The sequence below is a fragment of the Hyaena hyaena genome, unplaced genomic scaffold (assembly GCF_003009895.1).
Source record: "Hyaena hyaena isolate Hyena2069 unplaced genomic scaffold, ASM300989v1 scaffold_33, whole genome shotgun sequence".
Taxonomy (NCBI): domain Eukaryota; kingdom Metazoa; phylum Chordata; class Mammalia; order Carnivora; family Hyaenidae; genus Hyaena; species Hyaena hyaena.
In genome coordinates, this window is record NW_024080666.1 from 3,601,557 (window position 1) to 3,619,545 (window position 17,989).

The window sequence follows — 17,989 nt, forward strand, 5'->3', positions numbered from 1 at the left end:
CTGTACAATTCTATTTTACTTATTGTTTGTACCATTCACATAGTACTGGCTATATCCCCATCTTAAATTATTTGTGTTTATATCTCATCCATTGTCCTATCAGATAGCCAGCTTCCAGAGGCCAAGGATCATGGACCGTATTTCTTGAATTCCCTATATTCATGCAGAATATACAGAATACATGCTCAATAAATACTATTTGGATGAATGAATGAACTCTTGGCGCTGGGCTACCCGGCTTCATGTAAAATGATCTGCTTCCTTCAAGCCCAGCATTTATTTATGAAGGTTTATATGCTTTGTTGAAAATTTGCATTGTATAGTCATTTGTTCTAATTAATAGAGAAAATCAGCATCAACTGGGGCAATGGGAATAAAATTTTCTATTTTCATCTTCAGTGAAAATAAGGGAAACAATGATTTTAGGGGATGATTCATCCAACTCACTTGGCTGGGCAATGCTTTTGAAGATGAATTGAAGGCTATAATCTCCATGTGGGGCCTCTCATCTCCAGAGATTCTGCTGCTCATTCTCGGGAGTGAGCTCTCAAGCCTGAGACAAGAGGATCCAGCAGGAGAGTCTGGAGCAATTGTTTCAGTTTATGCTCTACTGATATTTGGGTTAAGAGCACCATTTCTTTATAATAAAGAATGAAAATTATTCCTAATTACTACAATACCAACAAAGAAGATATATTCCCACTACTCTTGACAACAAATATATTATCAATAATTGAGGGGGGAAATGGGAAGATTCTGTTTCTAGCAAAATGAAAAACTCTAGATATCCAGAAATCTCTTGTTATAAAGCCCCATCATTTTTATGATGAATTATAGGAAACACTTTCTGAATACACAGTAAATGAGCCTGCAAGGAAGCAAGGCCAAATTCTTCAGGACCAAAAATGAAGAGGAAGCTGAAAATCAACACTGAGCAGTTGAAGTTGAAGCTGTGGCTTACTTGGGATATTTGCCTCTTAGTTACAAAGAGGTTTAGATTTGAAAGTTTACATGAGGAATAAGGCCTTGGCCTCATTCAAGATGGGAGGTAGAATCAAGGCCCATCACATCAAACAACCAGAGGGCACATACTCTGGGAAAGAGTGGGTTAGAAGACATGCCCACTACTAAGGAAGGAAATCTGTCTGTCTCACACTTTAGGGTAGGAAAAAGTCTGCCTTCGTAATTCAGAACTACAGACCTACCCTCGTTGGCATGATCAAAGAAACCCCAAGCTGAGGAATTAGCTTAAAGTGGTCGAAAGCTTGACACAGTCAAATATAAATTTTCTCAGGAAGGGCACATGCAAGACCCAGAGACAGAGTCTTCTTCATTAGATGTAAGGTCGCCATCTAAAAGTACAATATATATAACAAACCACCATGAATGAAAGCAGGAGAAGCTAACAGGATTAAGTCCTACTGATCTGGAGCATAAAATAGATGTGTTTAAGATGAATAAAAAGATAAAAGGGAATCAAAGAGAAGAGAAGAGACTTTTGCTTCTGGCCAAGATGGAATAGCCTCTTACAACCAAAAATCCCTGGATATTATACAGCAGACAAACACAGGGAAACACTGAATGGTGAAAGGAAGACAGGCTAGGCACCTCAGGACTTGAAGAATGATATGGCCACGGCTTCTCTGGGTTTTCTTTTTGCCCCTTGTATATCCCTGATGGGGTTATGGAGAATCCTGAGCCCCAACACTGCTAACATGCATAGGCAAAAGGCCATTTTCTTTTTCGAAAGGTTGTGAAAAGGAGATCTGTCCAGGCAGAAAACCTTTTTGATACCACCTGCCCTACTCCTGCCAAACACCAAAGAAAAAAACTGCTCCCCTACCTAAGAGTGTTTGTGGGGCTGAGCTGGGAGCTGAGTCATGATGGGAAGAGCATGGTTCAACAGGCTAGTGCCATATTAAAACCCTCAAGAGACAGAAAAGAAAAATCAAATAAATTATGGCCCACCCATACAGTGGAATTCTGCATGGGATTGGGTAGATTTTCAAAGTTGTCCACAAAATATAAAGTGAAAGAAAAAAAAAGGGCCATCTAATGAAATAATATGCATCCATAGAACGATCATATTTTTAATTTTGCATATGTGCATATGTACATATGCATGACTCTGGAAAGATTTATATTTTTCTAAGGTACAGTTAACAGGGGACCATTCACTTTCAAGCAATATTGAAGCATATAAAATATTTTATAACGAACATGTATTACTTTTCTACGTAGCCAAAAGAGTAAAACTATTCCCTCCTTTGGGGAAAAAAAAAATCCCACAGAAAGCTACACAGGCAACAAATGATAACAAATAACCAAACCATTTTCACCAGATGGGTATATACAAAGATGATAATACTTGTGTCACAGTGGTAAAATTAGGAGTACTTTTTTCTTAGCTCTCAAATTTCCTATAAAATAGTTATATTAATTTTATAATTTGTAAAATTTGGTTTTAACACTATAGTTCCGGGGCACCTGGGTAGCTCGGTTGGTTAAGCGTCCAACTCTTGGTTTCAGCTCAGGTCATGATCTCATGGTTCATGAGATTGAACCCCACATCAGGCTCTGGGCTGACAGCATGGAGCCTGCTTGAGATTCTCTCTCTTCTCTCTCTGCTCCTCCCCTGCTCACGTACACATGCGCTCTCTCTCTCTCTCTCTCAAAATAAATAAATTTTAAAAAATTACAGTTCGTGTGTCAGCCTGCACCATTAAGAAGAAAAAGTAAAGCCCAGTAGGCCAGGTTTAAAGAGATTTGTGTCTGAGTAAGATGTGAATGGGACAAGGGGAAGGTGACTACTAGCAGTCTTCTGCTCAGTCTGTCCTGTGCCTTCCCCATTGCACCTACCAAATCCTGCACCACCACACTTCTCTCCTCGTTATGTTGGAATCACCCATCAATCTCATATGGAGGATCATGGACTTATTGCGTGGGATAGTGATATTATGTATGGACAGAGCAATGTCAAGCAAAACATTTGACCACTGGTAGGCACAAAAATTCAGTGAAAGATAAAAAGCCTGCAAGTGTGACTGAATGCAATGACGATGAAAGATGCAATCATCAGATCAGAGTGAGTTCAGACAAACCACTGTTTCCCAGAGCATTCTCAAATAGAACACTGGTTCTGTAAGATGCTCCTTGAGGAAAGGACTCTGGGGTCATAAAAGTGTGGAAAGTACCACTTTCTCCTAGCTTCTCTTGGAGAGTCACGACACCCAATAACATCTTAAAGACAATGAGAAGTCCTATCGTGGGGGAAACCAGCTGAACTGTCTTTAATTCAGTATCTCTTGAAATTATTAGATCACTAGATTCTATTTTTTTGGAGAATGCTTACTGACCTATGGCAGACCACTCTCAGAGGAATGTTGATCCCGAGTGTAATGATAGTCAAGGCATGAGGCTTTTCCCTGGCCTATGAAATGCATGAAGATATTGTGGAAGGAGCTGAGGTTCCATGTGCTGAGCTCTTCAATCACATGCCCACACTTCATGGAAATGTCACACCAGAGAGGAGGCAGTTCAGACAGGAAGAAACCAGTTTACATAGGGAAGTTCTTGCACATTCCCAGTGCAATAATCTCTTGTATCTTGTGCTTTCTTCAGCATACTGGGATTTGGCTTTGTTTGTTTTTAATCCAAAATTTGGTCATACCCAGTGTTTGATTTTTAAGAGGGACAGTGAATTTTCTAGCCCCTCTGCAATGGTAAATTAGAGACTAATTTCACCATGCTTCACACATAAAATCTTCACACCTTAGTTGTACAAACTATCATCAAGTTAAATAGACATCTAAGGATGGCATTTGCCTTAATGGCCCTGTTCAGTATTTTGTTTCTCTCTGGACTCTTAGGTCTGAGTTTGTGAATACTTAACAACTGAGGCAGGTCAAATCAGCCCTAATTGTACTCACTAAACATTTCTTATATGGCTGTTATTCTAATAATAATATTATAAATGCAACATTTGTTATTCTTCTCATTGTCTATTCACACATCAAATGACACAGAAGCGCTATTATTTCTTGCTTCCGTCTTGTCCTTTGATAGTATAGGTGAGGGAAGTGGCTTCTGGGAAAGGAAGCCCTGAATAAAAGATGGTGCATGCTGTCTCACTGCTAAGAAGGGAGAAAATGACTAACCCTTTGGGAGAGAATGTACCCCTCTAGGGAAAATGATAAGGTAACAAGTAGTAAATGATAGCCCAGTTCCTTGAAAGATGCTATAGATAAGCATTGCTAGATATTGTCTTATAGATAAGAATTTCTTTTGGGATTTTAAGATTGGGTTTTTATATAGTTTGGTATGATTTAGTTCTTTCCCCCAGAAGGACAGTCTGCTTTAATCAGATAATTTTATTCCCTCATGTAAGATCCTGGAGCCAAGATAAAGGTCTGTCCCAAAGTCTTGATAAAAATGCAGTATTTCCTCATAAATGGATGTGGGCAGTATGTAGCAAGGGGCTTAAAAACCATCCTTATCCTTTTATACAGTAATCCTACTTCCAGAAATCTGTCCTAAAGAAATAACCAAATTTCAGCCAAAGATTTTCATTCAAGGAAGTTCATTTCAGTGTTATTTATAATAGAGAAAAAGTTGGGAGCATCATATACGTCCAATAGGAAAGGAATGATGAACTAAACTGTGGTATATTCACATGAGGGAATTTTGGACAGCCATTATCAAATCCAATTTTCAAGGATTATTTAATAACTTTGGAAATGTTCTCACTATAATGTTAAGTAATGAAAGCAGGACACTAGTGGGAATACAAAATGTACAACCTCTGTGGAGGGAAATTTGGCAATCTCTACTATAATTTCATGCACATTAACCCTTTGACCCAGCAATTCTATTTCCAGGAACCTATCCCAAAGATATACTGGCAAATACACAAAGTGATATATGTGCACCATTATTCACTGTAACATTCTTCATAATAGCAAGAATAGGAATAACCCGAATGCCTGTCGTCAGGTGATTGGGGTAGATTATCAGAGACACAAAATGGAACATACACAGCTATAAAGGGAATTAGGAAGAACTTTCTGTTCAGAATATTTGGTTAAGAAAGAAGATCAAGATACAGAACAATTTCTACAATATGCCACCTTTTGTGTAAGCAAACCAAATTCACTTATTTTATGGTGTCAAAAAAACCCTTGTGAGTTCACCTGTGGGGCATGTGACAATTGATCTCTGTATAATGCCCGCCACTTATTTCTTCTGTTGAGTGAGTCTCTACTGGGGATAGTTTTACCTCCCAGGGAACATTTGGCAATGTCTGAAGACAAGTATTGGCTGTTACACCGGGGAGTCGTGCTGCGGGCATCTAGTGAGGAAAAGCCAGGATGTGCGGGCCTCATACAAGGCACATGGCAGCGCCCACAGCAAAGAGTTATGTCGATAACTGGCCCAAAATGTCAGTAGTGCTGACGCTAAGACATCCCGAATTAGCACTTCCGTCTTGGGCCACGCGTGTGCCATTTTCCTCATCAAAATGTTGCTGTCCTGGGAGCACTGGTGTGACACAGGGACACCCCGTTACACACACACACACAAAACAGCTCTACATGTTAGGATTAAGTGAATATTAGTTATATTAATGATAAGAACTAATATGAAAATCTTAGTTCTTAATCAACTAGAGAAAAGCTATGGCCATAAAATCAAATAATTTAACTAGAACTCTTGTAATCTCACATTTGAATGGGCATCACTGGTATGAATTCATTATGTGCCCCTTTTTAAACCTGTGTATCATCCCTAGTTCTGCCCGGTCAAAAGGCCAAGAAACAATGATCACCCAGTTAGCAAGGAGCACCCCTAATTGTGAGGTTGCAGTCTCTAAATATTGTTTTTCCCATTAAAGGATATGATGAGCGCAATTCAGAAAGTTTAGGCATATTACAGGACAGTCTCCCTGGCGATCAAGGCAGTGGCAAGTAAGAAGAAAAAGGGGCTGGGGTGGTCTGTTCTAGATTGAAGGAGACTTACGAGAACAACCAATTACAAAATGCAAACCTTGTTTGGATACCAGTTCAGCAAATCAATTGTAAAAACACATTTTGGAACAATATGGGAAATCTGAATATAAACTGGGTATTAGATGATATGGAAGAATCACTGTTAATTTTGTTGGGGGTGATAATGGCATTGTACAGTGATATAAGAAAATGTCCTTTTTTATTTTTACTTTTAATGTTTATTTTGAGAGAGAGAGAGAGAGAGAGAGAGAAAGCACATGAGGTGGGGGGGAGGGGGGAACAGAGGGAGGGAGGGAGAATCCCAAGCAGGCTCCATACTGTCAGCGCAGAGCCTGATGTGGGGCTTGAACTCAAAAACCTTGAGATTATGACCTGAGCCGATTAGCAAAAGTCAGATACTTAACTGACTGAGCCACTCAGGAGTGCTGAAAATGTCCCTTTTTAAAAGATGTATATTAAGGTACATTTGTGAGAAGTAACATGACAATCTGGAATATACTTTATTAAGAAAAACTTTTTTAACACTTATTCATTTTTGAGAGAGAGAGATACAGAGCACGATCAGGGGAGGAGCAGAGAAAGAGGGAGATACAGACCCTGAAGCAGGCTCCATGTTCTGAACTGTCAGCACCAGAGTCCAATGCAGGGTTTGAACCCACAAAGGTGAGATCATGACCTGAGCTGAAGCTGGACGCTTAACTGACTGAGCCACTCAAGGCCTTTTAAAAAGGCCAAAAATGACCTTTTTAAAAAGATGTATATTAAAGTATATTTGTGAGAAGTAACATGACAATCTGGAATATACTTTAAAGCATTGCAGCAAGATGAGGGAGGGGGCAAGAACAGATTAAACCAATCGGGCAAGATGTTAGTTACTGAAACTGGGAAATAGTGGGTGCTTTTTCCTCTTCTTTTGTGTCTGTTTGGAGTTTTTCATAATAAAAAGTTTTTTTTGAGCCCAGCACTGCTCAAGGATGGATCCAAGAGAACATATTTTTTTAATTAAAAAATTTTTAAATGTTTATTTATTTTTGAGAGAGAACACGAGTGGGAGAGAGGCAAAGAGAGAAAGGGAGACACAGAATCTGAAGCAGGCTCCAAGGCTCCACGCTGTCAGCACAGAGCCCAACGTGGGACTCAAACTCCGGAAGGACGAGATCATGACCTGAGCTGAAGTCCAACGCTTAACTGACAGAGCACCCCCAGGAGCCCCTGCATCCGAAAGTACATTGTAACAATGCAAGCAAAGCCCAAAAGCGTGTACGTATTTGCCATATGCCATAATGAGGGGCAGTTCTTTTGGAAAAGTCCTTCTAAGCTGCTTTAATTTTTTATCGTTTGCCTTTTTTTTCTTCTCAGACCATTTTCTGTGGGGTCTGCCCCAAACTGAGCATCTCAGGGGAATTGTGGCAGCACAGAAACGTCCTCAACAAAGCCCTAGGCGTTCACTGGCAGTAGAAGCTTCTCTATCCCTCTAGAAAATGTGTAGGTCTCCCCGGGGGGCACAGACGGTCCCGGAGCTTCAGTTTCCACACACCTTCCTCAGCTGACTCCTGCAGTCACCCTGGGACTGGAGCACAGTGGTTATGATCAACCCCATTTCAAGCAGACGAAGCAATGGAGATTTCTCCGAGGCATTTCACAATCATCTATTTAAAGGACAGTTCTCTGTTTGGACTCCACTGTTAATATTTGTATATGAATGCCTCTATCATGAAAACATAAGATGCTGATCACCTTACACATTGGTGAAGTCTTATAAATTTGAGGGGAGGTGGAGCCAGGCTGAAATGAGAAATATATTTAAACTAACAGACTCCACACGAATGTCATCATCTCTATTCAGTGACTTCTTTGGGACCCTAGATGTCCAGCATGCACAACAGAAGAGTTTCTCTCTTCATCTTTGAATGTGGAAACACAAGTGGATGGGGTGGTGGTGGGGGAACAGAGTCACAAGTCCCAGCTCTGTTGCAGATTTGCTGTTGACTTTGGGTGGATTGACCTTCCTTGACCTTGGTCCCCATCTGCGAATGGGAAGAACAGCGTTTCCTTATCTGTTTCCATCTGCAGCTCAAAGGAATAATGTATGTGAAAAGATTCTTGGAACTATAAAGGGATTAGAATTGTTTTTTAAATATACTCTCCAAGTAGATACTGTTTTTCCCTAGTCAACATCTCTTATTTCCCAATTCTACTTCCAGAATTGTTCTTAAACATTCTGGGATACAGCCTGAATAAAACACTTGGAGAGTAGATTATATTTTCAATTAGAGATTATTTAGCTTCCTATTTACTATGCAACATTAAAGATTTTCCTCCTAATTAAAAAAAAGGTTGATTTTAATACTGTTAAAGTATAAACATTTTATTTCTGGAATATTCCTGAGTTCTAAAGATTTTCGCATTTTATCAGTTCTCTGCCAAAGCCCTGCTTAAATGCAGTAAATAATTTGGCTTTAAACCCAAAATGCCCATTTAAAAAATTTGTTTTATGTTTATTTATTTTTGAGAGAGGGAGAGACAGAGCATGAGTGGGGGCGACGGCTGGTGCAGAAAGAGAGGGAGACACAGAATCTTAAGCAGGTTCCAGGCTATGAGCTCTCGGCACAGAGCCCGATGCAGGGCATGAACCCAGAAACCACAAGATAGTGACCTGAGCTGAAGTCGGATGCTTAACCAATTGAGCCACCCAGGCGCCCCTCAAAACGTCCATTTTAAGTATTGCTAGTGGTAGGCTATGCACTACTGGGCTTATGTTCCTTCTTTAAGGCAGATTCTTTCATGGTACAGATAGCAAGCACTGAGGCCTTGACCAAGAAGGACTTCAGGTTAATCTTCCAGGCCTGGACCCAAACACAGACTTTGCCCAAACTGGTCAATGTAACGTCTTCATCTGTCCTCAGTGTCTCATGAAAATGCATTCAAAATGTACTAACGTCTCTTACCATGGCAGGTTAGACGCTGCTAAGACAAACACGAGATCCTCTGAGCGTGCCAGCCCATCCATCTGCACCAGTAACTCCGTCTTCATCCGGAGGCTTCCTTCATGCTCCCCCCTACAGAGAGATGCAGAGGTGAGGTTCTCCCAGAACCAGAGCCTTTCCTTCCAGGACAGGGGTGGTACTCACAGCACTGATTCGGTGCCTGCAGAACAGGTTCCCTGGCTCGTTCTCAGGAGTCCCTAGTACTAGACTTGGAGAAAACAAGCTGTTTGGTACTATTTTCACATAGAGACTGAGAGAAAGGAAGTAAATGAAAAAATGACAGCATTGAAAAGAAAACCAAAAGTTAGCAGTGAACTAGAATTAATTAAAGGGCAGACAGTACCACTGATTGATTGAACGCAGCCCGACTGGGTCTATCAGCAATAGTATTATTTGCTCTTTGTAAAAATGGATAACTGAGAATAATCCTTTCGTTTATACAGCAGGCATGAAAGCACTTTTATACACCATATTTCTTTTAGTATAATTTATGGATATAATCTATTGAAGAAGAGAGATGAGCTATTGCATTGAATCTGTTTCATTCTCTTCTAATAAGAGGCACGATAAGATCACGGAGAGTATGCTGTCCTTGCACAGCCCACTGGGGCCGTCTTTGGTGCAGATTCACCCTCTAAGCCCCACCTCCACCACAGCCAAAGACCCTCCCACCACCAAGGAGCTCACAACAAGACCTAACAATCTAAATTGGCTCAAAATACTGGCTCCATTCAGCAGGCTCTCTTTCCTCTTCATGTGTATATATTGAGTTGAAAGGGCAAAAAATGCCCTTCTTGGACAACACAACATTCAACTTCTCTGCGTACGTATAGTGGCAGTATCAATTAGGTATGTGTTTTTTTTAAGAACTGTGCCACTCACTATCAAACTACCTTTTCCTAAGAGAAAGGACACTCTCACAGTATAGTTATGCATTTATTTAGCATTTACCCATAATTATTTTAATATGAGCCAAGAAGTTCTCAGAGTACCTGGCTTTATTCCCTGACTCTAGTTTTAGGGGTCACATTCCAGGCAAGGAAGCTGCCATTCAGCATAAAACCTGGAGCACACTCAAAGGCAGTAGACGAAGTTTCCAAAATTAGCACCTTCAAAGCTGTGGGGAACCCTGGGAATGGACACCGCAAAGGGAGTGGAGGAACGAGGGCACAGTTCATGCTGGTAAGGCAGGCCAGGTGGGCTGGGTCTTTGCAGAGGGAATGACCACGAAGGAGGTCTGGTGGGTGCCCAGCCAGGGGCCATGCCTGTCTGCTCCTGTCAGGTCCTGTACAGAGAGGCAGAGCGTCCCGCCTGGGGCTGACAAGCACCCATGAAGCCATGGAAATTGTCCCAACGACACCAGTGCCATCAGTCCCCTGCATCCTGGGTGCATCTTAATGGTTGCATTTCCCTGTTAGGAAAATGATTTCTAATATGTAAAATTTCATAAATTATATTACTGTTATACTTCCACGAAGCTAAATATTTGCCTTTTATTATTATTAGTTCTGCCTTGATGATGGACCATTAGAGGCCATTAATAAAATGCAGCTGTGTCGAGATTTCCCAGAGACCTGTTTTTCCAAGCCAGGTTTGGTAAAAAGTTTCAAAGAAGAATACTTCTGACAAAGACAGAAAGACTTTCTTAAAACACACACACACACACACGGATACACGCACACATGCACACACACACACGGCTCACTGCAGTCTGAGATGTGTTCTTTCCTGCTGGGGACATTAGTGGACACTTAATCTTTAGAAATAATGTATGTGACATATTTAAAATCAGACAGGCCTACCCAGCACCTGATGTCACAGAAAAGTGGTGGCTTCCCTGGCCTCACACACCTTGTTGAGGGCTGCCTCTTGGGACTTGGCCTTTGCAGCCCCGTTCCCCACAGGCAGCCCCTCTGGCTCCAGAGGAGGTGGTCACAGGCAGCTATTTTGAGCCAGCGAGGCCGTTCTGGCAGCCTGGGATCGTGAGGCTGGGTGATCTTCAGGCCTGAAAACCACTCTGTGGGGAAAGGGGGAAGGGAGGATGACATTTCCTCCGGTTATAAAAACTACTTAAATCAGCTATTCAGTTAACAGGATCTAATTTAAAGACCTCTCCATGTGTCTGCAGAAAATTTGTGGGCTTATTAATAAGCTCATTCTGCTGGTAAATGTCGATGGGCTTCCGACCATCAAACACACTTACAGGAGGGGAGAAGTGATGACCAAAAAGAAAAAAAAAAAAACAAACCAACACAACAACCCTGTCTGTTACCCAGGAGCTGTGCCTCTCTGACTCATCACTGACTCCAGCTCGTCCAGGAAGATGGTGGAGGGGGCGTGATAGCGGGCAAGTTCAAATAAAACCTGCGTGGGAGAAAAGCAACCACATGTTCAAATTCATATACTTAAGTTAAAGTTCTCAGATGCTCCCTGAGATTAAAAGCTTAGGATAGCTGTAATATTAAGCATTTATGCTGCACTCTGTCCTTTCATAATAACCTTAAAATCATTACAATTATTTTTCCTTAGCACAACCCCATGGGGTTGGATGGTCCAATTATTTCCATTTATCACTTGATAAAATTAGAGCCAGAGAGAGTTAGTGGTTAGCTCAAGGTTACTAATCATAAATGGGAGAGCTTAGGCTGAAACTCAATACCTGAGCTTCTAGTTGGTTAGTTTGCCCCGGAGACTCCCTGCCAATAACATGTTCCGTGTGGACAAAAAAGCCTTGGAATATGTAAAGTCATTTGATGATTTTCCCTTAACCTTTAGAGACAATGAGAGGGTCATTCTCAGAAGGAGGAATTGTAGGGGAAGGCTATAGTTCCAGTCATGGGTAACAAGGCTGAAGAATTTTGCCCTCTCTGCTTCCCAAATTACTCCATGGGGTCCTCATACCACTCCAGACACTGTTGTTTGGTCGGTTCAGGTACTTTAAGGGAATTTAAGGCAATTCCCAATTGAATAAGATGTTCCATTTCAAAATAAAATATTATAGACTGAACAAGAACAGGAAAGCAGCCAGCAAAAGAACAGACATATAAAAACAAAATAAAGAGCTCTAAAGGGAGATGTGATAGTGATGAAAAGAGTATAAAAAACTAAACCTTTTTTTTTTTAACCTTGAAACTGATCTCTTGAGCACCATATACAATTCTTCACTGGTTGATTGGAGAGAGCAGTAGAGATTTAGAAAAGAATAGAGGTTCTTTAATAGGCAAAGGGGATTTATTCTCCATGTCACTTAGCACTAGCAAAGCATCACAGAACAAATCAGAGGAGAAGAGCCCAGAAAAGGCCAGATTGTGGTTTTTATGGGTAGTGGCAGGTCATCCGTTGTAGGTCTCCCTGTCACTGAGTGGGAAAGTCCTCACCTTCACCACTGCTTGCATGTATGGTGCATCCATGCTCATGCTCAAGTATTTTCCCTTCACGGAATCCTGTTTCATTCACCAAGACAATTTGCTCAGCCTCACAAACTGACAGAACAGTGTCAACGCCAGGACACGCATCACAAATGCCCTTTAGACACGATAGCGACCCTCTCATTAGAAGCAAGCAACTTGTTTTCCTTGTCACAAAAAGAAAAGCCCAAATAGAGCAATCTACCCAATGGGAAGTGGAATATCAGAACTCTTTAATAGAAACAAACATGTTTTTAAGGTGCTCCCTAAGGTGCAGAGAGACCAAGAGGCTCTACAAGATCAAACATCCAGTTGGAAGGAGAACTGTATCTGGACCCTGTGTCTCCATATTGACCATGCCAGTGCTCTTTCCACTGCCAGAGAATATATAGAATTCCGGGTAAGTGCTCTGAAAGCATTAGTCTAAAATTTTCAAAAGTACTTGGAGGAAGTTAAATCATACGACTAGGGGGTGGTGGGGGGGGGGGTGTTGAAAGATGTAAGCACCAACAGGTGTGTGCATTTGCTAAAGAGACCACTCAACTATTCAATAGCATCAATTCCTAGGAGGCAAGAACATTAGGAGGGGAGGGAGGATCATAACCCAAGGGTTCCCTATAAATAACTCTTTAATTGGAATTGAAAGAGAAACAAATGGTAGGAAAGCTTCTCTGATTTAGAGGATGGTCCTGAAGGGTTCTCTTTATCTGAAAGCTTCATAGTAAAGATCTTGACAGCATGACCAAGATTTTCAGGTGAGGATCTTTCCAGGAGCTCAGAAAACAATTTCTGAAAGGATAGAGGGTAAGGTCCTTCAAGGTTAGGAGAGGTTATCTGTTTTCCACTTGAATTATTTTTTTAAATATCCAAAACCAAAAATGCATTTCACAGAAAAAAAGAAAATACAAATAAACCTATGAAAAGATGCTCAAGTTCATTCAGAGTTAAATGCATATTTGAGCACCGAAATATTAATTTAACTATCGGATTGGCAAAGATTTTTATTTTTAAAGATTTTTTTAAATGCTTATTTATTTTTGAGAGAGAGAGAGAGAAAGAGGGCACATACAAGCAGGGGAGGGGCAGAGAGAAAGAGAGGGGTCCAGAGCAGGCTCCTTGCTGACAGCAGAGAACCCCATGTAGGGCTCAAGCTCATGAATCCCAAGATCATGACCCAAGCCGAAGTCGGACACTTAACTGACTGAGCAACCCAGGCGCCCCAAAGATTTCTAAATTTGGGTGCTACACCAGTGTTGGCCAGGGTGGGGGAAGCAAACACGCACACCATTTATGGGTGTGCAAGCTGGTGCAACCCTGTCGTCAGGCAATTTGACAATCAGTGATTTTTCCTTCTCTCTGACCTAGCAACTCTACTTGAAAGAAATAGTCTTACACTACTATATATGCAAGGATATGTATATGGTAAGATTATCTACTGTAGCTTTGTTCGTGATAGCAAGAGGCTAGAAACAACCTAAATGTTGTTTACATTAGAAACAACCACTAAAAAAAAGACTGGTTAAATACGTTTTGCAATGAATATTCCATGCAATGAAATTTGATGCAAACTCATAGTGTGGAACACTATCCAAGTTATATTGTTAAGTGTGAACAAAAACAAAAAGTACAGGAGATATGTAGTATGTTCCTATTTATCTTAGTAAAGAAGGAAGATATAGATGCAGTTGTTGGTATTTATATAGATATAGACAAATGTTCTGGAAGGCTGCACTAGCAACTGTAGTAGTTGCCCCTGGGGAGAGGCCTCAGGGGTCTATATGCCTTTTGTATCTTTTTTTTTTTTTCTTCAAAAATACTAGTTGCTTTTAAAATATATGGTAAAGGAAGGGGAGAAATTAAGGGAGGAATCATTTCCTCACCCTTAGAATTTTAACAAAATAGAGGCACCTGGGTGGCTCAGTCGGCTAAGCGTCCAACTTCGGCTCAGGTCATGATCTCATGGTTTGTGGGTTCGAGCCCCATGTCAGGCTCTGTGCTGACTGCCAGCTCAGAGCCTGGAGTTGTTTCAGATTCTGTGCCTCTCTCTCTCTCTCTCTGACCCTCCCCTGCTCATGCTGTCTCTCTCTCAGAAATAAGTAAAACATTAAAAAAAAAAAAGAATTTTAACAAAATAATTCTGAAGCAGAGGAAAACTTTAGTTAAATAAAACATTCACACAGAATGGAGAATTCTTGTGAAATGACTTTTCTGGCTATCCAACATTGAAAAAGATGGTTCTTTTAGTAGTTCCCATCTTTGTTAAGACTATTCATAAAATATTTGAATTTATTCCTCTGTGTGGGGAAGTCCTGTCCAGGGAATATAATGTAATCTTTCTTTGAGTATCTTGCAGTGTTTTGTGCTCATAGTTGTAAACACCACTTTTTCATGACAGGAGATGAATCTAAACTGGGGGCATCTCCTAGAGTTTTATTATTCCTCCGCAAATAGAAATGGAATGTTAAAAAAAAAAATCTTCAGGCTGACAACGATTTTATAGTTAGTTGGATTTCAGCTTATTGAAATCAAGCTAACTAGAATCACGTGGAACCCACAAATTTAGAAACAGTTATGTTCAAACCCCATCTTTGAACCTGGCACTAAGTTAGACTCAAAGAACAAAGAAACAGATATCCATATGGATTTCCACAAACTATAGTCTTTTTTTTTTTTTAATATTTTTATTTATTTCTAGGAGAGAGAGAGACAGCGTGAGCAGGGAAGGGTCAGAGAGAGAGGGAGACACAGGCTCTGAAATAGGCTCCAGGCTCTGAGCTGGCAGTCAGCACAGAGCCCAACGCGGGGCTCGAACCCACGAACTGGGAGATCATGACCTAAGCAAAAGTCGGACGCTTAACCGACTAAGCCACCCAGGCGCCCCTACCACAAACTATAGTCTTGAAGGGGTGGTAAGAATTCATAGGGGCACCTGGGTGCCTCTGTCGGTTAAGCATCTGACTCTGGATTTTGGCTCAGGTCATGATATCACGGTTTGTGAGATCAAAGCTGGCTTCGGGCTCTTGTGTTGACCATGTGGAGCCTGCTTGGGATTCCTTCTCTCCCTCTCTCTCTCTTCCCTTCCCCCACTCGTGCCTTCTTGCTCCCAAAATAAATAAACAAACATTGAAAAGAAGAATTTATAAAAATGTACATATTTGAAGTAACTTGAGAAAAGTATCAAAGTAACAAATAATAGGTCATTTTAGGTAAATCAATCCTACAAAAATATTCTGACTTCCAAGTAAGCCAGAGTATTTTGAAAATAAGTCATCTAAGGGAATGTAACTTAAGCAAAATATTTTAGAGTAAATTTTTTAAAGAAAATATATAGTATTTACATTCACTTAGTATTGACTTACCAGTCATTCTAGAGAATTCAACAGTTTAACAGGATTTCTGAGAGGGTCCTACCTTACATTGAGGAATAAATCATAAACAGGTGTTCTCATAATGTGACTGGGAGGTACAGTAAAAAAAATTTACATTATATTTTATATGAAATATATTTTCTATTTCTCTCCTAAAAAGAGAAAAAACCCTAAGACTACAGGGCACTGTGGAGGAAAGTTGCTCAGACCATCTGGAAGAACCATTGTTTGAAATTTCTTGATTCTTTCTTAGAGTACATAGTGTAGGGACAGCAGACAGTAGTAGCCTCTCAATAAATGTTAACTGAATATACTGCACATGCTTAATAATAAATGCTCCTTGAATAAAGAAAAAAAATATTCCACTTCATAAACAACCTTTTCCCCAGATTCTATTCCTAAGCTACATGCATCAAAAAAGGACTGTTGGTCAAATTCCCAAAGGAAAGGACCTCATGTTTTGCTGATGGGGACAGGATTAATATCCACCTATAATAGTCAATCACTCAAACTTCTGGGCTTCTAGTAATCAAGATCCAGGATAAATCCTAACATGATATAAATCACTTAAAAACAAATACGCTCTAACATCATTTTGTATCACTGTATTCTGCCGTGGCTTATTCTGAAAAACAAAATCAAGAATTCCTACCCGAACAAGTTTTTCTGAATCCCCTCTCCATTTGCTGACAATGGTAGATGCAGAAATGTTAAAGAAGGTTGTTTTGCACTCCGTGGCCACAGCTTTGGCCAGTAAAGTCTTTCCTGTACCTAGAGACACATGCAGATGAATTGTGAGCTACACTTGAACTCCATTCCTCTGCTAACAGACAGAAGTCAGTCTCACAAGGGAAAAAGGAGGTGGTTACCTAGCAGTCATTAGCTCAGTGCTGAATGAAGACAGGGCAACTCATCCTCCACGTACACACTTAATATCAAGACCAAAACAGAAAGCTTCCTTTACCTGGAGGGCCATAGAGAAGCAGTCCTTTCCAGGGGGAGAGAATTCCTGTAAACAGCTGTGGGTACTATGGAAACAAGGAACAAAGATGAGGTTTGGTACCCGTATGTCAGCCTAACCCCCTTAGCGGAGACGAATGAAGCCAGAGTGAAACACAGCACAACTCAGAGAGTCACCCTTTTTTAAAGGCTGGCTGCTTCTATTTACATCATATTTATCCAAGGCTTCCTTTCGCACTTAGTAGGAATGTGTGGCTTAATTTTTGTGGCTTTTTACAAGAGCAGTGTTTTTGTTTTTTTTTTTTTAAGGAAAATAAAGGCATATGTAGGTACTTTTCTTCTCCATTACAATAGTTATTGCCTACATACATAATACCATTTCCCCCATGGTTCTATATATAGGATGTTTGGCAATCTTTTGATTGTTGTGAGTAGGGAATGCCCTTTAAGATAAACACCAGAACCAACAAACAAAGGTGTGTGCGAATTAGGCACAAAACTATGGTGAAGCCTGATTTGAAAGTTGGGAGCCTTCGGTCCTGAATGCATTATGAGACAATGACTCCAAACAGGACATACATGGACTTCATGTATTAATTCTCTCCCATTAATTCAAATTCAGACAACCTGAAGCATAGGTAGAGTTGATAGAGAACAAGGGAGAAGGAAAAACAATAGTACGATTATAACTAGCTATTAGTTTCTTGCTAATGCTAATGTCAAGATCTCGATGCCATCACATACAGAGCTTATGATACTATGGAGAGAATCCATTCAGAGAGTTTCAATGAGATGTCCTATCCCTTCCAGAAGACTTGTACTATAGAGCCACTCAGAGGAAAGGGTGAATACATTTCTACTAGTTCTGAATACCAGCATATTTCCTACTCCCATGTCTGAACACAGAAAGAAAGAGAGAGGAAAGAATCCGAATTTATTGATTTGTGTCTCATTGGAATAGAAGTAGCCAAAAATCAGAGGCTGGATGGGCTCAGTGAATAATAAATAGATTTTTCAATACAATAAATTTGTTATCTTCACTGGGGGAGATCACAGAAAATGGCCACAAATTATCTGCAGCTCCTTCCACCAAGAGGCAGAGCATATTTCTCCACCACTTGAATCTGGACTTGGCCTTGTGACTTTGGCCAATGAGACATTAGCAAATAGAAGAAGGGACGTGGGAGATGCTGTTGGATGGGGACCTGCCCTGTCTCCCTTCTGTCTGGGAACCCTCTGCCGCCTCAGGAACAAGACCAGGTCTG

General features: G+C 40.6%; 1 protein-coding gene across 1 annotated transcript in view; it reads right to left on the reverse strand.

The window, feature by feature from the left end:
- The window catches only part of KATNAL2 (katanin catalytic subunit A1 like 2), a 68,864-nt gene that overhangs the window by 7,667 nt on the left and 43,208 nt on the right, over positions 1-17,989 (reverse strand). The window contains exons 10-13 of the mRNA XM_039228859.1: positions 16,729-16,792; positions 16,417-16,535; positions 11,262-11,353; positions 8,951-9,061 (exon numbers count right to left, since the gene is read on the reverse strand). Coding sequence (XP_039084790.1) covers positions 8,951-9,061; positions 11,262-11,353; positions 16,417-16,535; positions 16,729-16,792 — 386 coding nt within the window. The remainder of the gene's footprint in view (positions 1-8,950; positions 9,062-11,261; positions 11,354-16,416; positions 16,536-16,728; positions 16,793-17,989) is intronic.